The 25,492-nt window shown below is 55.2% G+C and overlaps 2 protein-coding genes across 20 annotated transcripts in view; one reads left to right on the top strand and one right to left on the bottom strand.

Moving 5' to 3' along the window:
• Positions 1 to 25,492, bottom strand: part of ARHGAP23 (Rho GTPase activating protein 23) — a 331,343-nt gene that overhangs the window by 185,517 nt on the left and 120,334 nt on the right. The window lies entirely within an intron of this gene.
• The window catches only part of SRCIN1 (SRC kinase signaling inhibitor 1), a 73,473-nt gene that overhangs the window by 21,760 nt on the left and 26,221 nt on the right, over positions 1 to 25,492 (top strand). For 16 of the 17 annotated variants that reach the window (XR_014773316.1, XM_084751075.1, XM_084751079.1 and 13 more), the window contains 10 exons: positions 5,287 to 5,588; positions 8,963 to 9,064; positions 15,703 to 15,726; positions 20,365 to 20,560; positions 21,115 to 21,313; positions 21,767 to 21,860; positions 22,307 to 23,169; positions 23,741 to 23,833; positions 24,120 to 24,163; positions 24,428 to 24,618. Coding sequence is in view for 16 of the 17 variants with exons in the window: in XM_084751075.1 (XP_084607201.1) it covers positions 5,287 to 5,588; positions 8,963 to 9,064; positions 15,703 to 15,726; positions 20,365 to 20,560; positions 21,115 to 21,313; positions 21,767 to 21,860; positions 22,307 to 23,169; positions 23,741 to 23,833; positions 24,120 to 24,163; positions 24,428 to 24,618 (2,108 nt within the window). In the remaining variant the exon portion in view is untranslated. The remainder of the gene's footprint in view (positions 1 to 5,286; positions 5,589 to 8,962; positions 9,065 to 15,702; positions 15,727 to 20,364; positions 20,561 to 21,114; positions 21,314 to 21,766; positions 21,861 to 22,306; positions 23,170 to 23,740; positions 23,834 to 24,119; positions 24,164 to 24,427; positions 24,619 to 25,492) is intronic. The other variant, XM_084751082.1, reaches the window with a different exon arrangement.

The following is a 25,492-nucleotide window of genomic DNA, read 5'->3' as shown; positions in this document are numbered from 1 at the left end:
ATGAGCTACAGTGATGTCATGTAAGAGAATTCAGTGGAGGGTAAAAATAAATCAGGCCCATAAATAAACTGGGGGTGGGGTTTGGAAGCGGCTGAACAAGTAACAACGTTTCTTATGAGGCACCTGCTCATTTATCACAGCCAGCCACTGGGGGGCGCCTGCTACTGCCTATCACCCTAGCAGGGCCATCCTCCTCTTACCTAGGGCTCCCCAGGCAGGGCTGAGGTGACAGAGGTCCCTTTCTGTTTCTCCAGCCCCAAGGCTTCATTTTGTCAGTCCCTTGCATCTGCCCTATGGCCTCCATTTTCCCATTCAAGAGTCTTAGAGCCCAGTGTGGCGGGTGCATACCTGTAACCCAGTACTTGGGCAGGTGGCAGACAGGACAGAGTCTGAGGCCAGCCTGGGCTACAGTGAGTTTCAAGTCAATCTCTGCTACATTTGGAGAAGGTGCCTAAAAAAAAAAAAAAAGCAAAAAGGGGCCAGGCATGGTGGCGCACGCCTTTAATCCCAGCACTTGTGAGGCAGAGGCAGGCAGATTGATGTGAGTTCGAGGCCAGCCTGGTCTACAAAGCTAGTCCAGGACAGCCAAGGCTACACAGAGAAACCCTGTCTGGAACAAAACCAAACAAATAAAAAAACAAAAACAAAAAAAGCCAAAAGGGGTAGGGGGAAAAATCATAGTGAACCTTGTAGATAAAGGGTCCTCCGAAAGAGGGGACCTGTAGCCCCTCCTTTAGCTTTCTGGCTTTCCTAGTGCCACATCCCCCAACACACCCCACCCCAAGTCCTTTTTCCCCCACCTGCTGAGTTCCCTGCCTCTTCTTTTGTTGTTGTTTTCGAGACAGGGTTTATCTGTGTAGCCTTGGCTGTCCTAGACTTGCTTTGTAGACCAGGTTGGCCTCAAACTCACAGCGAATCCGCCTGCCTCTGCCTCCCGAGTGTTGGGATTAAAGACGTGCACCACCACCCCTGGCTCCCTGCCTTTTCTTTTTTCTGCATCCTATGCTCCTCCCAGGCTTAACCCAGCCAGATCCCCGAGCACCATTGATTTGATCACTGGGCCTGGAGCCCGCTGCCAGCCTATTGGAGCCATCGATCATCCTGGCTTTTCCCTTTAAACTGCACAGTTCAGAGAGGGTCAGGACAGCTTGGAGACTATGCTGATAGCTGCAGTCGGCTCAGAGGGAGTTGGGAGACCAATGTGCCCAGCTGGGAATGTCTCTCACTGGAAATGATGCACTCTCTTCTTCGTCATTGTCACAGGCGCAGGGTTTGGGGGTTAACACCCCTGTTTTACAGATTAGACCCCTGACTCGTCAGGGAAGGGTCAGCTTGGCTAATGAATGAGTAACTGGGATCCCTAGCGGAGGAGCCGATTCAACCTAAGTGAAGGTGACTTGGCCTAGGTCTAACTTCGGGTGTCCTGGCTCTAAAGGATCATAGGGCTGGGACGTAGCTTGGCCGGTTGAGTGCTTGCCTAGCATGCATGAAGAAGTCCTGGGTTTGAGCCCCAGTGGTGCTTAAATCAGGCATGGGGGCACATTCCTCGAATCCCAGCACTCAAAAGGGAAGGGAAGAGGATCAAGGCTATCCTTGGCTACATAGGGAGTTTGAGGCCAGCTTCGGTTATGTGGGACTTTGGTGTGTGAGTGTGTGTGTGTGTGTGTGTGTGTGTGTGTGTGTGAGAGAGAGAGAGAGAGAGAGAGAGAGAGAGAGAGAGAGAGAGAGAGAATATGAGTGAATGAATATATGAATCTCTTTTTGAAAAAATATTTATTATTATGCATACAGTGCTGAAAAGGGCATCAGATCACATTATAGTGGTTGTGAGCCACCATGTGGTTGCTGGGAATTGAACTCAGGACCTCTGGAAGAGCAATCAGTGCTCTTAACCACTGAGCCATCTCTCCAGCCCCAGTGAATCTCTTTTGATTATTCCTTCTTCCGCCCAGGCTGGTCCTCCCAGCTCCACCAGGCCGGTAGAAAGATGTTAAGATATGCACCAAACAAGAAATCAGGATTGCCTGACTTACCTCACCCTCTTACTGAGCAAAGCCTAGGAGCTCCAAAGTTCTTAACTGCTCCTACACTTTCAGATACAAGCCCCTCCCTGGCTTCTGCCCATGCCAGAGAGCATCCCCAACCCCAGTGTCCAGTGCCCGGGCATCTGACGGGTGATGCCTGTCCTCCATGAGGCAGTGAAGGTGCTTGTCCCTGTTGTCCTTGACACTCAAGCCTGCTCATCAGTCCCTTCCCAGCTGCCACCAGGAGAGATTTATGTCACAGCAGACCTAAAGTACAGCTGGTGCTTACGCTCCAAGCCTTCTTCCCTGCCACCACCATCCTGGGTCCCTCCCAGGGTCCCCACGATCATCGCCTACCTTGGGCTGGTACACCGTCTGATGTCCTCCCAAGATTAGCGAAGGAGGGCTGGGGTGGGGTGCAGGGGTGGAGGAGGAGGTGATCTGAGGCCAGGAGGGAAGTCTATTACGTGTCCAGAGAGGCCTCTGGGACAAAGTGGGCCAGCAGGAGGAGAGGTAGTCTGGGCCCAGAGTTAGGTCTAGTAACAAGGCCAGACAAAACACATACATGGTGCGAAGAAGAGGAGGAGGATTTCACAGAGCCCAGTGCCCTTAGCCACGGAGACCTCCTGCTCTCTTGTCCTCAGTAGGGTACGACGACGTTCTAGGTGTCGTGAAGGAGGGAGGTTGGAGTCTACACCTGCAGAGCCCTCAGCCCGCTCCCCTTTATTACCCAGGCTGTCCTTCTCAGCCTCAGACCCTGGCCACCCTGGCCTGCCTCAAGCTCCCCAAGGCTGGGAGACTGATGGGAAGATGTGGCCCCTGGGTCCTTAGCCTTAGTCAGCTGGCTTTGGCTCAGGTTTCTTTTGTTATGGGGGACCGGTGGGCAGAGTGTCAGTTCACCGTTGCTTCTGTTAACCCCTACTTCACTTTGAACTTGACTGTATATGCTTAAGAGGAAACTGATTGCCACTCAGAGGAATAATATCTTTAGAGCTAGCGGCCTGGCTTCCTCCCTCAGATTTGTTCTAATGTGTACGAAACTAAAGGCGTAACGAATAAACTATAAAACACTTCCGGAAACCCCAGCCCTTGAGAAGCTGAGGCAGGAGGGTCAGAAATTGAGGCCAGCCTGAACTACATGTAGCAAGACGCACAATAGTTAAGTAAGTAAAATTTATATCTTATGATATACACTCCCCCACACACATACACATAGAGGGGCACAGATATAAAACAATTGTCTTCAAATCACTGTGTGTCGACGTCACTTGAGGAGCCTCACAAAGGATGGTAACTGTGGTGAAAGGGGACAAAGGGTGCCCTGAAGGTCAGAGGTGGTGACTCGGGCCCTGAGCGTTGTAGGGACGACCAGTAAGTAAAGAAGAAGCCCTACGTGAGGTACTCAGTGTTCACTCTGTTCAACGCACATTGTCCTCTGTCCAGGGAGGAACGGCGGTGATGTTGGAACCACACCGGCCTTTGTGACTCCCTGTATCTTTGGACTTGCCATTGGGTTTCTGCAGTTTGGCAAAGCCATCCCAGAAACCGGGGGGCCACCACAAGAACAGGCACCAGACGGGAGTGCTGATGTGGCAATGGTGGATGCAGCTGATTTTAGTGCCCGTGGGAGCTGTTGTTTTTATGATTAAGTGAGAGATGCAGCGTCCTCTGGGCCTGTGAAGCCCAGATGCACATGCCTGGGCCACAGCCTGGAAGTGTGTGTCGTGTGGTGTTTGTGTCAGGGTGGCTCTCCTCTCTCCTCCTCTCCCCACTCCCCCCCCCCCACTCCCTTCCCCCCACCCCATCCCCTGAGGTACATGGAGTGTCCTTGTTTTGTTGTTGTTCTGTCTTCTTGAATGTATTGGTGGTGGAATGGTTCTGTGTGTGTGTGTGTGTGTGTGTGTGTGTGTGTGTGTGTGTGTGTAGTGTACACATGTACAAATGTGTGTTGGTGCTGAGGCAGTCTTGAAATGTGGCTCCGTCTTGAGTGAGTGTGGCCTGGCAGCAGGCCTGCTAAGCAGTTGTGTGGAGGGAGGAGGGCTTTCTTGAACCTGGCTGAGTCCCAGGATTCCCAGCCTGGTCTCCTTTTGGCCTAGTCTGTCCTTCCAGGAGCTCTGCAGTGGGAGGGTGCTGTGAGTGCAAGCCTAGCTGACGGGATGGGGTTCGGGGTGGGTGGGCTTGATACAGCAGTCCTACCCAGGCCAAGCTCAGGGGTGGCCACTCTGTGGGCAGTAGGGCTCAGGTGGTGTGTATGTTGACCGCTCTTTCTCAGTAAGGTGACTTCTGGGGGAAGAGGGCAGGCACTCTGTGTTTCCTGTCCAGGAACATGGCTGAGGTGGGTACCAAGCAGGGCCTGCCTTCCTTAGGGGGTGAAGGCGGGGAAAGCAGGGGGCAGGCAGGGGAATGCTGGGAGCTGGAGGAGGAGGTGGCTGAGGGGATGTGGGGGGGGATTAAGAGTTTGTGTGAGACCTCAACCCCCGGCCTCCCCCCACCTGCTTCTGTTCTGTCCTTTGTCCCCTGTGCTTCCCTTGTGGGTCTTGGGGAGATATTGAAAAGGGGGAGGGACTGGGGAGGAGAGAGGGGAGTTGACTTGTTTTGTCTGACTGCTTTCTCCTTTAAGTTTGTCCCAGTCCATCTTTCACTGTCCTCTCTGTGCCCAGCCTCTGCTGTTTGTCCATCTGTCTGTCTCTGGGGAGGGAGGGAAAAGGAGTCTTTCAGCCCCAGACTCTGGGCCTCCATTCATTCCTGGGAAGAAGATCTGTGATTGAACTTTGCCCCCCACCCCCACCCCGCCCCCACCCCACCCCCATGGTTCCCTGGTCCCTCTCCTAGAGAGCCCCCAGCTGGAGGATACAGTCCTGAATGCTCTGGAGAAGGCACTCCGTAGCTCCAGCCTCTCCTGAGAGAATGTTCTGGAGCACAGTGCAGCTCCTTTCCCTATCTTTAGGAAGGGGACCAAGTGTATAGTTGGACAGGTGACCAAGACACCTCCAATACCCCTCTCCTCTCCTTGTCCCCCTGCCCAGCAGCGTCCCCTGCTGGCTCCGAAGCCAACTAAAGAGCAAGCCGCATGCAGGACCAGCTTCCCACCCTCAACCTGGAATTCTAAATTCACCTCATATACTCCTTCTACTCTCTTTCTTCTCCCAGAGGCCTCTCTGGCCCCATCAGGCCCCGCCCTGCCCCACAGGAACACTTGTGGGAGATAGGCAACCCCTTGGCATGGCGCCTTAGTGACCCCAGAACTTCTCCCCTCTCGCAGATCCGGAGCGGAGCAGCCCTCCCATGCTGTCTGCCGACGATGCCGAGTACCCTCGGGAGTACCGGACCCTGGGGGGTGGGGGCGGCGCGGGCAGCGGGGGCCGGCGCTTCTCCAACGTGGGGCTGGTGCACACTTCCGAACGGCGGCACACGGTGATCGCTGCCCAGAGCCTGGAGGCTCTCAGCGGGCTCCAGAAGGCGGATGCTGACCGCAAGCGAGATGCGTTTATGGACCACCTGAAGAGCAAGTACCCACAGCACGCCCTGGCCCTGCGAGGTCAACAGGACAGGATGCGAGAGCAGGTGAGTGTGAGCTGGGGCCGGGATCTGTAGGGATCACTGGGATCTGGGGCAGAACTGGGAGCCTGCCCCAGGGCAGGGCAGAAGTTGGGGAGTTTGTCTCCAGGGCCCTCTGGTCTTTTCTGGAGTCTGGATCAGTCTCAGGTCCCTGCCATCGGCTTCAAGAGTTTGGATGGGTTTGGGCAGAAGAATGTGGGAGGAAGGGGCTGGAAGGTACGTCTCTTGGAGGCCAAAGGGATGATTTGAGAGGAAGGGAAGGAAGGGCCTCTGGACACTGAGGAGAACGGCCTGGATCCAGTGGGAGAGCTGAAATGCTTGGATGAGGCCTCTCTCTTGGCCTTGGGAAAATTGGAAGGTTGTATTTAACCTGTCCCCAGTCCTAGTTTGAACAGAGCCTAGAACAGATTCCTGGCACTGTCTCCTGTGTGATTGACCTGGATGCCTCAGTATGCCTTGACTCTCACTGCTCTCTCCAAGTAAGGCTTAGGGAGGGCCTGGGGCCTCTGCCTCTGGCCCAGGACCAAGGGCTAGAGGATGCTTTCTTTCTCAGTCTCCCCCAGCCTAGATTCCTTAATGCCCCTCTCTGCCCAAGCACCAACTTTTTTGAGAAATTTTTTTCTCTCAGCACTAGTATTCTGTGTTTAGCCCTGCATTGGCCAGGGGGGCCATTATGGCGGATGCGTCTCAGCTCTAGAAACTTGGGAAATGTCCCTTGTGGGAGAAGGAGGACAGTGGGTCACCCGTCAGCATCCCATCAGTCACACAGTTCCTTTCCCAGAAGCTCCTCAGTGTGGCTAGGGATCAGAGGACGGATATGTTCCCCTCATCGTAGAGACCGCGGACGACAGTAGTGTGTTTCTGGGACTCCTCCCTCACTTGCCCCCAGGTGTCCTCTCTAGCTCTGTCTGGCTTTTGCATTTTCCCTGACTCCAGAGTCCTCTTGGGAGCACGACCCAGGTTGATGAGGACCAAGAGGAGTTTTAGACTTAGCTAGGGCCCTCACCTCCTTGGGGGATGGGTGGAAAGAAGATTAAACATTGTATGAGGGTCCTGGTCAGTTGTCTGTGGGGACCAGGGTGGGCAGCGGGGGTGTCTGAGGATCAAAGATAACAGTTGCACTGGCCTGATAGAAGCTGCCTGGTAGAGGTGCTCCCTCTATGAAGCTGAGCTGCATGAACGGGTTTGAACAGAGGAAGAGAATACTGGATCAGCAGGTTCAGGGCAGGCACCAAGGGCTTCAGTGGACTTGGGACATGGCACAGAAGTTCCCTCTGGCTGGTGCAGAAGACTGGGAGAGGCAGGAGGTGGTGTCAGTGCGACATGTGGGGGCAGGCTGGTAATGTGTGGTGGGCCAGTAGAGACCAGGAGGGTCCTATTTGCAACAAACAGTAAACTGAGGCTGGGAGTGGGGTGACTTAAGGCAGGGGAAGGAGGAGAGGAAGGAAAGGAGTGTGTGGACCGAGTGGGAGGGAGAGACTAAGCAAGGGTTGTTGGTTGCCTGGCCCTATAAGGGAGTGACAGAGAGAGAAGGCAGGGGTGGGGGGGGGGCAGGGCAGAAAACACGGGGCTGGAGAGATGGCTCAGAGGTTAAGAGCACTGGCTGTTTTCCCAAAGGTCCTGAGTTCAATTCCCAGCAACCACATGGTGGCTCACAACCATTTATAATGATCTGGTGCCCTCTTCTGGCCTATAAGCAGGCAGAATACTGTATAAATAAATAAATAAATAAATAAATAAATAAATAATAAATAAATCTTTAACAAACAAACAAAAGACAAAAACCACACAGCCAAGGGCTGGGGCTGAAGCTCGGCCTGGCGTGCCGGAGCTGTGGGTTTGATTCCCAGCACTGCCCAAACTGGCCGTAAACGGCTCGTGCCTGTCGTCCCATTACTCTGGGAGTGGGCGAGGGGAAGATAATGTGAGTTCAAGGCCATCCTTAGTAGCCAAATTGGGCTACATGAGACCTACATGAGAACTGAAAGCAAACTTTGAACTGGCAGGGAGATGTCGGTCCCTGGGAAAGAAACAAACAGGTGATAATCACGGGGTGCGGGTGGGGGTGGGGGTGGGGGTGGGGGTGGGGTGAGAAGTTGGGAGGGCGCTTCCCAGGATGCCAAGGGGCCACCTCATATACATTTCTGGACTCCAGAGGGACCATGGTTTCAGCCGACTTAAGAACAGTGAAGAGAAGCCCTGGGCGTGGTGGCGCACGCCTTTAATCTCAGCACTCGGGGGAGGCAGAGGCAGGCGGGTCGCCGTGAGTTCAGGTCCAGCCTGGTCTACAAGGCGAGTCTAGGACAGTCAAGGCTGCAGAGAGAAAAGCCTGTCTTGAAAAACAAAACAAGAACAGTGAAGAGAGAGAGAGAAAGAGAGATGGGACTGGGGCGTGAGAGGGTCACTGAAGCAGAGCGTGATGGTCAGGGATGAGGCTGTGGGGCCAGCGGTGCCGAAGTCTAGGTGGGTCTGGGCAGAGGCGTGAAGACGCGGTGGAGGTCAGTTTCAGTGGTGTGGAGACCAGGCATGGTGAGAAACTGGACACCTTGGTCACACACCTGTCTGGGAGGTTTAGCAGGAAAAAAAAAAAAGGTGCGAGTAGTCAGGTGGCGGCTTCAAGGGGCACCAAGCCTGGCATGGGACACTTATGTGCCTTGGTAGGAGGAGGCTGGTGAGCACTCAGGGAGGAATTAGCAAACACTTATGGAATAGTGAATGGAAGCTCAGTCACGCTCTGCTCTGGTTCATCCCTTTCTCCTGTCCCCCCCCCCCCCCCCCCGTCTGCTCCCTTAGAGGCTCAATGGCAGGACCCAGGGTCCCGTTCAGTTGGGCGGAGTACCCGGGCGTGGTGCAGCTGTGGTGTGAGGCTGGAAGATCATTTGGAGAAGGAATGGTTGGTTGGCAGAGAGATGACTCTGGAGCCAGAGGGCCAGGGGCAGGAGGAGAAGGTCCTGGAGGAGTCAAGTCTGGTGGCCTTGGGTAGGAGAAGGAAGTCACTTCTACAGAGATGGCAGAGACAACAGGAGTGAGGTCATTCCTGTCCAGTGACGACCCCCCCCCATCACTGTGAAGTCAGAGGTGACTTCTTTAGGAAGGAGAGGAGGCAAACGTTGACTGAGTGTGCCAGGAGGCAGTTGTGAACCGGAAATCAGGATTATCAGGTGGGGAAGGCCCCATCCTGTCATGCCAAAAACAAAACAAAACAAAACAAAACAAAACAAAAAAACCTTGGGGCCCCGAGTTAAGAGCACCACCCACCATGACTCTGATCACCTTCCCTGTGCCCTGGGAACGTATATATATCCATCCCTGTCTGCTTCCATCCCCAGCGGCTCCTGCCCGCTCCCCCTAATGGGGTGTCCCTTGCTTCACACACACAGGTCGGCGGCTGGACCGTGGACCCTGTGTGCCTCCTCGGCTCCCTCTGCTCCCACCTCCACAGCGACTCCAACCCTTCCTCTGGGGCTGGCCAGCCTGCCCAGGTGAGCCACCCATCTCCCCCGGAAATATCCAAAAGAATCCATGGCGGAGCTTGGCTTTGGGGAAGCCCTATTTTTTTGTGTGTGGGGAGGGATGCTGAACATTTTTATTTTTCACCCCTTCTCTTTTATGTATGAACCCTCCGTTTTCAGTAACCTCCCATGCCCTGTAGTCACGTCTCCCTTGACTGACTCGTCAACCAAATCCAGTCGGAACTTTTTTGAGGGAAAGTTACGATTTAAAAACAAATCAACAAACCAATAAAGTTATTTCTCTCGTTTAAACAAGAAGACCTAGTCTTGTTCCTTGGGCTCTTAGGAGTCTCTTATCCTCATCTTACTGCCCTATCTAGGCTCCACAGTTCTGTTCTGAGGGGAGCCTGCCTCTCCGCCCCGCCCCCCTGGTCTGACCACCAGGAAGTTCTGCGTGGTCTCTTCCTCTTACCCTTCTTGCACTTTTTAAAAAAAAGGACTAGGGCGTCTAGCGGTTGCTTCTGAGCCCCTCTCCCCGTTCCTCACTGAGCCTCGTTTTTCATGATAGCATACATTTCAGCATATACTCCCAGCTCAGGCCTGGACACTGCCAGGGGAGAAATAACAGACATGGGGCGGGGGGTGGGGTGGGGGGGGCAGGAGTTCAAGCTGTACTTGAAGCCAGTGAGTTTCAGACTTGACGTTGTTGTAGTAGGAGAAAGGCAGCGGCTGCCAGTTCGCTGAGTGGAAGCGGTCCAGTGCTTCCTGCACTCAAGCTTGACTTTGCCAAGGAAAACGCGGAGAGACTGTGCCCAGCTAGGATGTGATGAGCCTCCAGAGCTGGGGCGCCTGGACCGAGCGGAACTTGTCCTGTAACAGCTTTGACCTACTGGGCATCCCTCTCAGGGCTCGGAGCTGTCTTCTTTCTGGCTCTCAGCCCCATTTAGGATGAACTTGGGGGAACAGAGGAACAAGGGACGTGTCTGTTCTGAAGGTCGGATGACAGGTGGGAGAGAGTTGTCTTGAGTGGCCATGTGTGTGGTGGAAACCATTGGCAGTCAGTACAGTTGGGACAATGACAGTGATGGACGGAAGACAGGCACAGGATGGACAGGCAGGTCCCTGGTACCTCAGGTCCCTTAGACGGAGTGTGGGGCAGGATTAGGGCTTTGGGTGAAGGGCCTGGCCTCCAGTGGGCTCAGGTGTGTCCTGTGGTGAGGTTAAGGTCTGTCTGGAATAACGCTCAGATGGAGGAAAGAGAGTTTGTGGGGGACCTTTGCCCCAGAGCTTAATAGTAAGCCCAGGTTCTTGGCATCTCTTGGAACATCTTATAGTCCTCCTACTAGGGATAAGTCTGAGGTTCGTTTTTGGTAAAGCTAAGGCACAGAGACATTCCAGCAAAGGACCAGAGTTACACAGCAAGGCATGAGGAGAGGCCAACAGGGAAATTTAGGCATTTTAAGCCTCCCAGACTTGGTCGGGGATTAAGTCATGGGAGGATTAAAGGGGCAAAAGGGCGCTACCGAGTGGAGGCTAAGGACCGGGAGGGCGGGGGTAACTAAGACCTTTGGAGGTGGGTGCAGTGAAGAGGATCCTGGGAAGGGACCAGAGGTTAGACCAAGCCACAGCCCCTCCCCCGCGTTTAGGCTGTCTAACCTCGCTCCCTCCTGCTGCAACCCGAGTCCCGGGCGGCGGGCCGGCGTATCGGGTGACCGCGGCGACGCAGCCACCAGCCGCCTCTGCTCTTCGGCGGGGCTGCGCCGGCGGGGCCGCGCCGCGGGAGGGGGGCCGAGAGGGGATGCGCACGGCAGCAGCGCTACGCGCCGCGCCAGGTGGAGTCGCGGTTACCCGGGCGACCGGGGCCCGGGCCGGCTCGGCGGCGGCGACGGTTCTAGCACTGCAGCAAAGGGCACCGGCGGCGGCTGCGGAGGCGGCCGGGGGAGGGGAGAACCCGCGCGGGTAGGAGTAGCGGGCCGTTCTCCCTCCCCCGCCCAATCTGGGACCCGACCCCCAGCGTGCACCTGTGGCGGCAGGTAAGGGTGAGCAGCTGTGGGGACTCGGTGGCCGCGTTGGGTTCAGCGCGGGGGGGGGGGGCGGGGACCTGGAGATCGAGTCCCGATCCGCGGCTCGGAGGACTGGGGGTGCGGGGCGCGCGACTGCAGCGGGTTTTCGATCTCGGAGAAACGCCCCCCTCCCTTCCTCCACCGCAGCAGGTGCCTTCCACGTGGGTCGCCCCCCCCAAATGCGGCAGGCGCCCCCTCCCCCAACCTCAGAAAGTCATGACCTTCCGTGGTGCTCCCGGGCCCTGGACGCTATGTGGCTCCCGCAGCGCACCCCCTCCCCGCACACTCAGCTTCCGCAGGGCTCGGAGCTGCGGGTATCGCTGCAAACCCCTGGGGGAGGGCCGTGCGCGGCAAGGAGGTAGCAGGCTGGCGGCCACCGGGGCGTGTGGCGTAGCCGTAGGTTGGGAGCTGGCGTTTACGTAGACTCCGGTTCACAGGAGTTGGGAGGTGGGTGTGTGCGTCAGTCTGGGGACTAAGGAAGGGGGTGCGACTCGTGGCCTGCCTTCCTCTCCGGAGGATGCTCCCTAGGGCCTCGAGGTCAAGAAGGGGGCATGAGGACACCTAGCCTACCCCCGAGACATCTGCCCAAGGGAAGGAGAAGGGGAAAGAGCTGAGGTAAGGTCGGAATGGGGATCCGTCCGGCCCCTCAGAGGCTGGAATGGGCGGAGGAGGGCCAGCTCTAGGACAGACAACCCCAAGAAAAAGTACAGGATGTACGGGAGAGGCGTGATAGGGGTTAACTACTAAGCCCGGAGGGGAAAAAAAAAAGCTGTTCCCTCCACTCTGGAGAGGGAAGGGGGTGTAGCTTACTTCCTCGGCACCCTGGGGAAGTCCCCTCCCCCATGGCTGAAAGCTTAGTCCTGAGGGATGGTTGGCTCTCGTGTTGTCCCAGCTCCTCCAAGCCTTCTCTACCTGTCAGTTTCTTTCCTGCTCTGCTCTTTCTTTTGCAGTCACTGAGTTCTGGGAAGGCTAGCCCTCCCCGCGCTTGCCTTTGGTGAGGTCTTGTTGGGGAAAGAGCAGAGGGAACAAGATCCCTCCTGTCCTTGCCTTTTATTTTTATTTATTTGAGATGATTTTCTACTATATGTGTGTGTGTGTGTGTATACATACTATATATATTGTATATATATACACAATAATACATATATCTGGCTGTCCTGGAACCTGGCCTTGAACTCTCAGAGATCCACATGTCTCTGCCTCCCAAGTGCAACACCAAGATCCCTGCCATTCTTTTGGGTTTTTTTGTTTTTGTTTTTTTTTTGTTTTTTGTTTTTTGGAGACAGGATTTCTCTTGTAGTCCTGGCTGTCCTGGCCTCGCTTTGTAGACCAGGCTGTCCTCGAACTCACAGAGATCCACCTGCTTCTGCCTCCCGAATGCTGGGACTAAAGTGTGTGTGCCACCACCCCTGGCTATCCCTGTCATTCTTTGAGGGTTTCCTAGACCTGTGACATGCTTAGGAAAAGGCTCAGAACAGCCCTGGCGAGGAGCCGGAGGGAGGGGAAGGCAGGCCTAGTGTTTAGAACCACACCTCTTCCCTACTGGCCTTGCCTGGCTTGCTTGGTTGGCGTTTGTTCGTTGCCACAGATTTGTTGAGGACATTGCTACATAGCAGGTGTGTGTTAGGCAGGGGCTGAGGAAGAGGGTAAGGGTGTGGATCAGAGGTGTCCCTCTTGCACAATAGGGGAGGAGCTTCTGCTCCCTGTCAGCAGGGTGGTCCCATGGGTTAACACCTGGAAGAGCGGTTGGTGGCCCATCTCCCCTGGGGTTTCTCCCTGCTGCAATTTTTCCCCTCCAAGGACAGTGAGTTGCTGGGAGACCATGTAGCTGGGGCCAGCTGAAAGGATTCTTCTTCCCAAGTTTGAAGAGAGGGCCAAGGAAGGAGGCAAGGCTCCCTTGAGAAGGCTCTGTCCCTCAGAGCTGTAAGTCCTAGGGCCCAGACGGCAGTGACATTCGTCCATCTAAGTGCCTCAAACACAAATACAGCTCCCCTTCCATCTGTACCCTTCCCAGAGCTAGGATGACTTTTCCTAGTTACTGATGCCAGCCACCCTATTCCCTTGGGTGTGTTTGTGAGCCCAGGCCTTCCAGGCACTGACTAGTGGGTGTGTACAGGCTTGTAACCCACGGTGAGGGCATAGTCAGTGTGGCTGTAGCCAGATCTTGTCTGCCCATCTTCTAGGGACACCAGTTGCGAGTCCCTGTTGTCTATACTTGGTACCCCGAGTCCCTTGTGCTGAGACTGATGACAGAATTAGGGATGGGACAATTCCATCTTGATTCAGGATATCAACTCTGCTGACACACGATTGACGAGGCCATCGTAGCCGTTGGATACTGGCTGAAGGTGTCCTGACCCAGCTGGTAGAGGGGAGCAGAAAAAGGACATTTTCTCTGAGCCTGTGTGTACTTTACATATTGCTCTAATGAAAATTACATTTATTTATGGGGGGGGGGCCGGGAATGCTCTAGCCAATGGTGTGTATGTGTAAGTGAGAAGGCAGCGCTCCGGAGCTGGTTCGCTTGTTCCACCATGTGAGCTCCAGGTGTCGAACTTAGATCATCAGGCTTGGCAGCAAGCACCTTTGTTTGTGTATGTGTGTGAATGGGTGTCCATGCCCCTATGGCTCTGTGGTGTGCTGAGGGTGGGTGTGACCAGTCTTAGCACCCTCTGTGTCTTTGACTGGGCGTAGTGCTAGCTAGGGGTCCTTGGAGTGTGTGTGTGTGTGTGTGTGTGTGTGTGTGGTACGTATGGCTCTGAACCAGGTGACCTCTAGTGCTGCAATACTTTGGTGGGTGTGTTTGTTGGTCTGGGCGTGTTTGTGACATCCTTAGGTAGACAAGGATGTGTCTGAGTCCACCAGCTAGCTGCAGGAACAATACTGCATGTCTCAGGGAGCTGTGGGTGGCTCCTGTGCCCACTGTGGGGTGGGTATGGAGCGGGAGGTCTTCTCTGCAGAGCCGTCCATCATTTCTGGTCCGCAGACTTGACTTTCAGCGCAGACCTTTCCGAGTCTGTAACCTGGCTCTGCTGTCTCCTGTGACGCCTCTACCCATGCTTCCCTGTCTACCCAAGGTCACAGGAGCTGTGACTCAGGTCTTTAAGTCCTGTCCCCTCCTGTGGTACCCTTCAGGGTATCCCCCCGGCACCCTGGGGGTGCCCTGTGTCCAGACAGCCTTTGCTGATCCCTTCTCCTGCCTGAAATGTGCCTGCCTGCTTTTCATCTTTTGGAGCCAGTAAATTGGGAGAGAAAGGAATTGTGGCTCAGGTGCGTGCGTGTGTAGGGTGATGGGAAATAGACGTCGCCCTGGATCCGGGTTGACATCACTCCCGCCCTGAAGAGCTGCCAGTGTGAAGTCTCCCGATCAGTAGCCATCCTTACCCCCTTCCCAGCTCTTTCCTGCCCCCAAAGCATCTGGGGGGGGCGGGTTGTACAGGGCACCACAGCACGGTGTCTTCCCAGTAGGAACCCTCAAGGTCCAGCCCCTCTGCCAGTGCCTCTGAGGCCAGGAGAATCTTGTCTGCTCGTGCCAGGCACCCTGGGGCCAGGCCATCTGCTGCCTCTGTCCTCCTGCTGAGGCTGGCACCGGTCAGCAGGGTACCCTCAGCTTTGCCAAGGACCAGCCCGTCCCTCAGGGCTGTCCTTCCCTTGTTGCCAGCCATCTGGAAGGGCCTTCTGGTCTCTAGGGAGGGCAGGGCGACCCTGGGTTCCTGAGAGCTAGGAGAAGCCTCAGGCCCCCTTCCAACTCTTCTCGGCCATCTCTGTAGCTCCAAGTGCTGCCCAAGCTCCCCATCCACTGCCCAGTGCCAGAGGTCACTGGCGTCGGTCCACTTTTCTCCACAATCCTTGCACATCCTGGCACACGGGCCTTGCCTACCCTGGCCTTGGTCCCAGCCACCACCATCTACTTCCTGCCCTCAGCCTCATGGGGTTTCCATTCCTTTTTCACTATGTTTCCTTCCTGGGTTTTCTGTACTTTGATCTGTAGATGTACTTCCCATTAGAGGCTCTCCAGCATTTAGTCTTGCCCTTTGACCTCTCACCCTCTTTTGCTTCATCCCAGCTCCACTACCTGCTTCAGGGTACCTACTTAAGCTATCTGCTCTGCTCAGCACAGCTCTCTCTCCGGTCTCCAGCTCTTCCCTTTTCCAGCCGAGCTGGAATGCCATCTTTTCTGGGACGTTTCACCTGGCCTTGGCACAACCACCGCCATCTCTATCCCACGGTCCAGATTTATCACTGCCCTCCCCTCAAACCTTTGATTGCTGTCTCATGGTCATCTGTGCTTTTTCTGACCTGTCGCTCTCCCCGAGATCAATTACTATGGCTAGGAAGACACTTAAGACATCTGGACCGCTCTAAAGACATCTGGACCGCTCTATCCTGCTCCCCGACCAGCAGACCTGGAACTTGCCCATCCTTGGTGAACCAGGATGGTCCAGCCTCAGGAGAGAATTGCGAGGCACAGGCATTGGCTAGTGTTTGCTCCCCAGGGGGTGGAGGCCCATGTCCCAGGGTTGAGTACTGACAATCTCTGATCTGTTCCTGTCCCACTTCCTGGCAGCCCCCCTTATAACCATCTCCTTCTCTTATTTCCATCAGCAACCAAACTACTGGAGTTTCAAGGTCAGTGCGCGATGCTTCTGCCTCTGTGACAACTGCATGTCCTGCCCTCCCCCTTCCTGCCTCTGCCTTGCACACGCTTCGCACTGGGGTGTGCGTCTGCACGGGCCTCCTCCTTTTTGGGCGGTGGGCCTGGGGCTGTTGGCTATGGCTGCTGCTTGGGGGAGAGTCTGGGTTTGTCTGCCAGGGGCTTATGGATCCAGAGTGGGAGTTTTAACACCACCACTGGAGGTTTGGTCCCCAGCTCTCCCAAGCCTACTAGGGGAATTTTAGAATGAGAAGGGGGTTTCTGACATTTCTCAGCCTAGAGAGTCTGCTGATAGAGGCAGGAACCTGAACTCAGACGTTCCCTGTGGACCCTGGACCATGAACTTACGTTGTCCCTCTAAGGAACACCTTATGGCTGCTTTAAAAAAAAAACAAAAAACCTCTCTACCATGATCAGGCAAACACACTTGCCCTGTACTCTTAAGTTTGTTCCCCTTAGGGGCCAGGCCTGGGGAAATGGGTGCTTTCCAACATCCTCTGGACAGTTTGTATTATCAAGAACTGGAATGCTATCTCCCCACTCCCAGGACACCATGATGCCCCTGGGGGGGAGCACCCTTGGGTATTCCTTGGCCCCCACAGCCAGAGCTGGGTGAGGCAAGTCCTTCCTCGGCCTCCTGCTGTGGCCTCTTGTCTGAGATCTGTGGTCCCTTGAACCTCAGACACTATAGAAGGCTCACAGGCTATCACCCAGACTTGCCAAGTGTCCTGTGTGCAAACATTTTTTTTTCTCCTGCCAGAAGCCTTTGAATCAGGATATCATGGACTCCTGTATCTGTCTGACAACCCACCTCTCTGGATGGGGCAGGAGAGAGGAGAGGGTGTGGACCTGAGGGTCTGATGGCCTGGTGCTGAATTCTAACTCACTCCTAATTAGCCTACTGGGCTAGCACAGTAAATTCCTCCGGGCTTTGTTTTCCCGCTTTGGAAAGCGAACAAGCATCTTCATCATGGAGGCGGTCCCCGACTCCTGTGGTGGGGATCGAACCCAGGACCTTGAGCACGCAGTCTACCACCGAGTCACCTCCACTGACTCTTAGAGAGTATCATTTTTGTTTGTTTGTTTGTTATCATTTGGTTTTGAGACAAAGTCTTCCTGGCAGGCCTGGAACAAGCTATGTAGGACAGGCTGGCCATCAGCTCAGAAAGAGCCGCCCGTGCGCCACCGTACCCAGCTCCTCAACTCCCTTTTTCACCTTTTATTTTGAGACAGGGTCTTGCTAAGTTGTCCAGGCTGACTTTGACCTATGTCTGTAGTTCAGGCAGGCATTGAATTTGTGATCCTCCTCCCTCAGCCTCCTAAATTGCTGTACTATCATCAAGGCTGACTCCGAGACTAGAGAGATGAGAAAAACGCATGTCCCAGGCAGTTTGCTCTGTTAGGAAGCCTCACCTGGGAAGCTGGCTTCCTCAGCCGTGGGCTCTGCCCTGATTTCAACTCTGGATGCTACAGTTGATTTAGGGTTTCATAAGAAGTCTTGAGCCCCAGGCTTCACTCAACAGAGATGCCCACTAAGGGACGATGGATCCTGGGAAGAGAGTTTGTGACTCCTCCCAGGTGCTTCTGCCCAGGCCTGTAGACAGCTGTTGGGAGCTCAGAGCTTGGTTTGACTGCCCTCGCTCGGGCTCCCACATCCGGGCCCAAGGCCAGGTCTCATTAGCTCCGTGGTGGAACAGGACCAACGACTGCCTCCCGTGGCATCCCTTTCCTCAAGTTCTATTTGAATTCCTGTTTCCTTCTCTTGCCATCTCCCGTAGCCAGCGTGTCTAACCCATGACCACACGTGGCTGTCAGTGTGGCCCAGCACAAAATCACAAACGTATTTAAAACATTATAATAAGATTTGCTTTGTAGGTTTTTTTTTGTTTTGGTAACTTTTATTCCGTTTTCAAGTGTGGACTTGGTAGATTAGAGTGTCACGTTGCCATGTCAGAAGTCGGACATGTAGAAGCCTGCTAGTGGCTTCTAGATGTCTCATTTTTCTCTGCTTTGGTGGTGGGGTGGGGTGGGGGGCAGAAAGAAGTATTAGTAGCCTTTCCTTCTCTGTAGGGTTTTCTATAATGGTAGAAAGGATGGAAAGATGCCCGTGGGGCTAGGGTGGAGTCAGGAGCAGGTAGTGAAAAGGGCGTGGCTGTCTTTTCTCCTTGAGTTTCTGTTTTTGTGGCCAGCCATCCCCAGGACACTGGCCATCATCACACTGGTCCATACCCTCCTATCCTGACATCTCCTCTTGCCAGCGGCTTCCTTCCGTAGCCCCTCGTCGACCTCAGCCTGGCAACCACTGACCTTTCAGTTGCCTGGCAACTCCATGCCCACCAGCCTGGTCCACACTTCCTCACTACTGCATAGGCTCCCCACTGCTGGCTTCTCTGAGGATGAAGGCGGGAGGATCCCTGTCCCTGTTGGTCAGCCTAGAGCTGAAACCCAGCTTCCACACTCTGGATGCGAGACCCCCCCCCCCAAGCAGACATTCCAAGCCCGATGTCCTCCTTGCTGGTCAAGTTGCGTTTGAGGCTGCAAGTCCCTCTGCGGCCCCTCAAGTCTGATGTTCCACTCCCTACCCCACCCCCAAAGCTCTCAAGGCCACGTTGAGGACAGCTGAGCACACTGCTTGTTGGAGGACGCTCTTCCTTTCCAAGAGTGCTAATTGGATTGGAACACTAAATTGACTTAATATGAAGATGGAGATTAATTAGAGGATAATCAGGATTTGGGGGGCGGGAGGAAGGCACTGAACAGGTGAATACATTATTCCTTTTTAGAGGTAGGTTTGTTAGCTTGGGTGGTGCTTCACTGAATTTCCACAATCAGGAGGCAGCCACAGGAGGATGGACACAAGTGTGAGGCCAGCCTGGGCTATACAGCAAGTACTCAGTGGGCCAGCCTTGGCTACACAGTGAGCCACTGTTCTCAAAAAACACAAACCAAAATGGGAGAGATGCCTTTCCTATTGTCTTTTCAATTGTATAAGTATTATGTTCCAACTGTTCAAAATTCAGTTTCATAAAGGAATAAAATGGATAAGGAAAGCTCTCTCAGACTTGAGGTTGCTGATGTCGATGGCTTTAGGTGACTTATGAAGTTTGTTCTCAGATTAGGTCTCAACAGTATAACCCAGGCTAGCCTCAAACTCGTGGCTATCCTCCTGCCTCAGCCTTTTCTGTGCTGGCATGTACCAACATACCTGACTGTGACAATAAGACTATTAAATACAGTTTATAAATGTATAAATAGATACTATTAAATACGTTTTATTTTTTCACGGTAGTAAGCTAACATGTGTATGTAGAATGCACATACCACAGAATGGCGTGGATCTGACTCATTGCCCTTCTCCTGTAAATAACTTAAATGAAAGCTAAACATGGTAGAGCATGCCTTTAATCCCAACAGTTGAAAGGCAGAGGCGGGTGGGTCTCTCTGTGAGTTCAAGGCCAGCCTGGTCTACTTCGACAGTTCCAAGGCAGCCAAGGCTACATAGTGAGAATATGTCTGAAACAAAACAAAACAAAACAAAACAAAACAAAAACCAAAAAAAAAAAAAAAACCCAACAAAAAACAAAACAGAAAAAAAAATTAAACCATGGAGTATCTATTTAGTAGCCAGGTTTAGTGTGGGGACAGGGTAGAGTGGTAGAGGTTGTAGACCTGGGTGAGAGCCAAAAGTAGGAGCTAGAAGGACGATTGAAACCGAGAGACAGCACCACCCTTCCAAGAAACAGGGGTCGGGCTTTCTTATGCCATCTTTCTCACTGAGCTCTAGCTCCAGGCCTTTATTTCGGGGGAGAGGTACTGGGAATTGAACCTAGGGACTCACTGAATTATCTGTGACATCCTTCTCTACCCCAGCTCTAGACCACTCTCAGCTGGCTTTAGGGAAGGGGCTGCCATGCTCACGACCAGCCAGGCTGTGTGACAGCGTGTGTACCCCAGGGAGGGGTGGAGCCAGGCACAGCGTACTTGTGTCCATCACACCTGGCTTTGTTTGCATGTACGCGGAGTGTATAATTTTTAAAGTTGTGGTCCAGTATATACTTGAGGGTTTGGGAGTCCTTCTTAGTTTTTAAGTCCTCTAAGTCAGTGACCCTGGACACGGAAAAGCCTGAGGTCTGTCATTCGCTACTATTTCTCCCTGCTCCCCAAGCCCCCTGAACTCCATGAAGAATAAACCCGCCGCTCACACCCCCGACGCTGCCGCTTAATTAATGTCTGGAACTAATGCTCCAATTTGCTCAACAATTCTGCTGCTCACCTCGGTGACAAATTTGTGTTGTTGTTGTTCGTTGGAAGCTTAAAATAGCAGGCGGGCCCACGGGTCCAATTCAGATGGTTTCTTGTATGGCCTCCCAGGGTGCCTCAGTCCTTAGCCCACTGCTTACCTGCTGGGTGCCCCCAGGGAAGCCAAGTTGGGGGAATCTTTTCTGCAGCTACCCACCGAGTCTGGAACCCAGGAGACAGAACCGTCTTCTGAATGTGTGTGCATGTGTTGCTGGCTGGCCGGTGCTCCGGGGCCCAGATGGAGGCAGTGGCAGAGCAAGGGATGGGGGTGGGGGCTCATGCTTGGTGCCTCTCGCTCTGCCCTGCCCCTGCAGACCCGCAGCTCGCGCCATACTCAGGGAGCCCAGCCAGGGCTGGCAGACCAGGCAGCCAAGCTGTCCTACGCCTCGGCTGAGTCGCTGGAGACCATGTCCGAGGCCGAGCTGCCCCTGGGCTTCAGCAGGATGAACCGCTTCCGACAGAGCTTGCCTCTCTCCCGCTCTGCCAGCCAGACCAAGCTGCGCTCACCAGGTACTGCCCAGCCTGCTCGTCTTCCGGCCCTGCCACAGCTCCTCCCCCCGCCCCCTGCTTCACCCGCCCGTTGCTACCCCCATCTCCTGCCACTCCCTCCTCTAACTGCTGTCACCGCCTCGAAGTCCTCGCTGTCCTCAGAGCTCTTTCTCCTTTGCTGTACCTTAGCATCCCCTGGTGGCCCTTAGGCTCTCTCAGCCCCCTCGTCAACCCTGTTTTTATTCCTCTAGGCTTTTAATTTTTTTTTCTCTCGGCGTTCTGGCCAGCCTCTCCAACTTTCCCGACTTTCCTGCAGTTTCTGTCCCACCAGCTCCAGCCCCCAGCCCCATTTCCGCGTCCAGATTCCAGCTACTTGGGATCCAGTGGGTTCTTTGAGAGGCGGGTGCTAGCTGGCGGCATGAGGAGCGCGTGGGTGCACTTGCACCCTGGGGCGGCCTCCAGCCTCAGACCCTGCCGCTGTGGGACCGATGCCGTTCCTGAGGGCTCACCGCATTCCCTTGGTGCCCGGCGGGCTGACACAGGCAGTGACCCTGAGGGCCGCGTCTCCTTCGCAGGGGTCCTGTTTCTGCAGTTCGGAGAGGAGACGCGACGTGTACACATCACGCATGAGGTCAGCAGCCTGGACACGCTGCACGCACTCATCGCGCACATGTTCCCGCAGAAGCTCACCATGGGCATGCTTAAGTCGCCCAACACTGCCATCCTCATCAAAGACGAGGCGCGCAACGTCTTCTACGAGCTGGAGGATGTCCGGTGGGCGTGGCCCCAGGGGGTGGGTGGGTGGACTTCCCCATAGCCTTCTCTAAGAGTGCTGGACCCCTGGTGGCCCTCTTCCCTAGATCATTCGGCACCTCTCTCTACCCTTTGCCTCCTCCTTCAAGCCCTAGAGCCCCGCCCTCTCTGCTAAATCACCCAATCCTGTGGGTTTCCTCTGGCGGGAGGCTGTGAAGTGACAGGTGGAGACCCCCTCCCTCTCTCTGTCTCTGTCTGTCTGTCTGACTGTCTGTCTGTCTGTGTTGCACACTCGTGCTTGCTTGCTAGTGGCAGGTATCCCAAGGTACCAGGAGACACTGAGTATAGGAGTTAGGAAAAGGAGGAAGGGTTGGGTGTCAGGGCCCTCTTGTCTGCCTGAAGTAGCTGCCCGCCCCCACTGTGCCCAGCTGGGGAGCACATAGTGACCCTCTGTCCCTTTCACTACCCTGACAGAGATATCCAGGACCGAAGTATTATCAAGATCTATAGGAAGGAGCCACTGTATGCTGCTTTTCCTGGCTCACACCTCACAAACGGTGACCTCCGGGTATGTCAGGGAGCACCCAAGGCACGGGTGAGACTGGGCAAATGGAGTCTAGGCAGAATACGGAGCTAGGGCAGTTTTTGGAGATGGGAACTTAAAGGCTGAGACAAGACCATTGTCCTTCCCCATTGTCCACTCAAGATTTCTTTAAGGAGCCTTTAAATAGATAATTTTAGTAAGGCCGCTCTCCCAGCCACGCCCTTTTCTCTTCTCCTTCCTGGTCCCCATCAAGGATGGGATGATGCCATTCTGATGTCTCTCCATCTGACAGTTTACCCCCATGCTGGAGTACTGATGGGCAGGGGCCCAGGATGCAGTAGGAGAAGAAAGGCAGAACAGAGGGGGGCTTCCTAAGCCTGGTTGGGGGGAGGTGCTGGCTTCTCAAGCAAAAGGAAAGAAGTTCCCTTCGGGACCAGCTCCATGGGCTTTTCGGGCTGTCTTCTGCGCAGAGAGAGATGGTATACGCGTCTCGGGAGTCGTCGCCCACGCGGCGCCTCAACAACCTGTCGCCAGCATCTCACCTAGCATCTAGCTCGCCGCCTCCAGGATTGCCATCAGGGCTGCCGTCGGGACTGCCATCGGGCTCGCCCTCACGCTCACGCCTCTCGTATGCCGGGGGCCGCCCTCCCTCTTACGCCGGCAGCCCCGTGCACCACGCGGCTGAGCGACTGGGAGGCGCCCCGGCCAGCCAGGGCGTGAGCCCCAGCCCTAGCGCCATCCTGGAACGGCGCGACGTGAAGCCAGACGAAGACCTGGCGGGCAAAGGGGGCGGCATGGTGCTGGTGAAGGGCGAGGGCCTCTATGCCGACCCCTACGGGCTGCTGCACGAGGGCCGCCTGAGCCTGGCCGCAGCGGCGGGTGACCCGTTCGCATACCCGGGTGCGGGCGGCTTGTACAAGCGGGGCTCGGTGCGCTCGCTCAGCACCTACTCGGCTGCAGCGCTGCAGTCGGATCTGGAGGACTCGTTGTACAAGACGGGCGCCGGCGGTCCGCTCTACGGAGACAGCTATGGCTTCCGCCTGCCGCCCTCGTCCCCGCAGAAGCTGGCTGACGTGTCGGCGCCCTCCGGGGGACCCCCGCCACCGCACAGTCCCTACTCGGGACCGCCCAGCCGCGGGTCGCCGGTGCGTCAGTCCTTTCGCAAAGATTCTGGCTCCTCGTCGGTCTTTGCTGAGAGTCCTGGAGGCAAGGCCCGCAGCACCGGGAGCGCTTCGACGGCCGGAGCACCACCTTCTGAGCTCTTCCCTGGACCCGGGGAGCGCTCCCTCGTGGGGTTCGGGCCACCGGTGCCAGCCAAAGACACAGAGACCAGGTGAGGCCACAGGGTAAGGGAGTGGCGGGATCTCTGGACTTAGGTCACAGGGGGATGACCAGAGTACCTTCGATGTGGCAGGGAGGACATTGGAGGGATGGATGAAGTCGCAAGTGATGATTCTAGAGACTGGAGTTTATATCCCCCAAGCCTCAGTTTACCCAGAAGTAAAACGGAAGGCTGACGCAGCTCTTTCAGTGCTCTGGCAGCAATGAGAGCTGTCCAGCACAGAGCCCAGCTGAAATCCATGGGCGCAGGCTCGGGATGGGGAGGAGTTGGGCTTTTTATGTTTGTGTTTTGTGTTCTTGAGACAGGGTTTTGGTGTGCAGCCCAGGCTACTCAGACTCTCAGCAATCCTCCTGCATCAGGCCCCACAACTGCTGGGATTTCAGGCTTGCCCTGAGGCGGCAGTGATGAGAGAGGCAGTGGAGAGCTAGGACTTTAATCCTGTGTGGCAACCCGGGGAAGACTAGCTGTCCTCTGGTTGCTCATCTCAGGAGCCGGGTGTGGGGTGGGCAGAAGGGGCCACAGGTTCACAGGAGGGTGTGCTCAGAACCACCTTCCTCCCTAGGGAGCGCATGGAGGCCATGGAGAAGCAGATTGCCAGCCTCACGGGGCTAGTGCAAAGCGCCCTACTGCGAGGCTCAGAGCCCGAGACCCCAAGGTGAGACCCTTCTCCCAGTATCACTGTGTGGCCTCAGCTTGAGGCAGAGATATGGCCAGTGAGCTAAATTAGAAGCCCTGGACTCAATTCTGTGTGATTCTGAGTGACTCAATTTTAAAAATTATTATTATTATTATTATTATTATTATTATTATTATTATTATTATTATTATTATATTCTAAGATCAGGGAGCTGGAGTGACATTTAAGGGTCCCATCCATTCAGCTTTGATGGTCTGAGGCCAGTGCAAGCCCCCATGGTCATTTTCTTTTCGTTCCATCATAGTGAGAAGATTGAAGGCTCCAATGGAGCAGCTACCCCCTCAGCACGTGAGTGACCCTTCCCTTCCTCTCAGAGCCTTAGGGTTAGTTTCCTAATCCTTAAACTGGGGCACAGCAAGTGAGTAGCCACATCTTGGGACTTTCCACAGATTTCCACTTTACTCCTGCTAGGACTCGCGACTACCTAGGGTAGACAGTCATCGCCATGTGCCTCTCTGGCTGGGGGATGGGGCTTCGAGTGGAGAGGATGGCCCCTCCCTTTCACTTTTTTGCTCCACTTTCCTTATGGCTCACCCTTCTGGTCCCTGTCAGCTGCGTGTGGGTCAGGCAGTCGCAGTAGCGGGGCCACTCCGGTGTCGGGCCCTCCCCCGCCCTCGGCCAGCAGCACCCCTGCAGGGCAGCCCACTGCCGTCAGCCGTCTGCAGATGCAGCTGCACCTGCGTGGCCTACAGAACAGCGCTAGCGACCTGCGCGGCCAGCTTCAGCAATTGCGCAAGCTCCAGGTACCGTTCCCTCCCAGCCCCCGACTCTACTGGCTGTGACCCTGCTCCCCAAGCGCTGTCCCACCTTTCCCCACCACCTAGCCTAGCGGAGTCTCTCATTGTTCAGTGGTCCTTTGAACCCCTTTCTCCGCCTCCTTTTCTAGTTTCCACTTCCTCGTTAAAACTCAGTCCCCTCACTAAGCCCCTTCCCCTTTCCCCTCCCTGAGCTCCATGCAGTACCTCTGGAGGCGGTCCCAGTTTCTTCACATAGTCCCCGCAGCTCCCCCTTCCTGAGCCTGGGGTGGCTGCTCCGCCCTGCCTGGCAGATGGTCCCACCTGTCAGGAGCCTGGCATCATTGTGCAGACTCTTCAAGAGGGGCTCAGGGCTTGTTGGGTGAGGATAATGAGCAGAGACAGGCTGAGGAGGCGGGCAGAGAGCTGCCATCTGGGCCACGGGTAAGATCTCGCCCACCCACGTCATTTGGGCTCAGAACTGGACTTTCATCTTGCAGTCCCCGCTACAGCAGTAAACCCTATCAAACCTCAGTATGAGTCCTTCACCCCAGATTCTGTCTCCACTCAAGGCTACCTGCGTCCACAGCTACACAGTCACACTGTCGTCAGGGCTCTAGCTAAGTGTCACCCTTTGGCCACACAGATTACACTCCTCCAGTGTATAACCTTGACCTCCCGCCCCAGCTGTCCCACCCTGTACTGCTTTTTACTGTCGCAGCCACAGCCATGTCGCCTTGGGCGAAGCCCAGCATAATTTTGCCCCCCCCAGCCCCCCATGAGCTCTATCATCTCCGAGATCTCCTGAGTTCTCCCCAACTCGGTCCTCGGTCCCCGTTTCTGCCTGGGCACAACTTCGCAGCAGCTCGCACTCTCAGCCCAG

Source organism: Acomys minous, assembly GCF_964271855.1.
Source record: "Acomys minous genome assembly, chromosome: 12".
In the NCBI taxonomy this organism is placed as follows: Eukaryota; Metazoa; Chordata; class Mammalia; order Rodentia; family Muridae; genus Acomys; species Acomys minous.
Note: the sequence above shows the minus strand (reverse complement) of the source record. Positions and strands in the feature narration are given on the sequence as shown.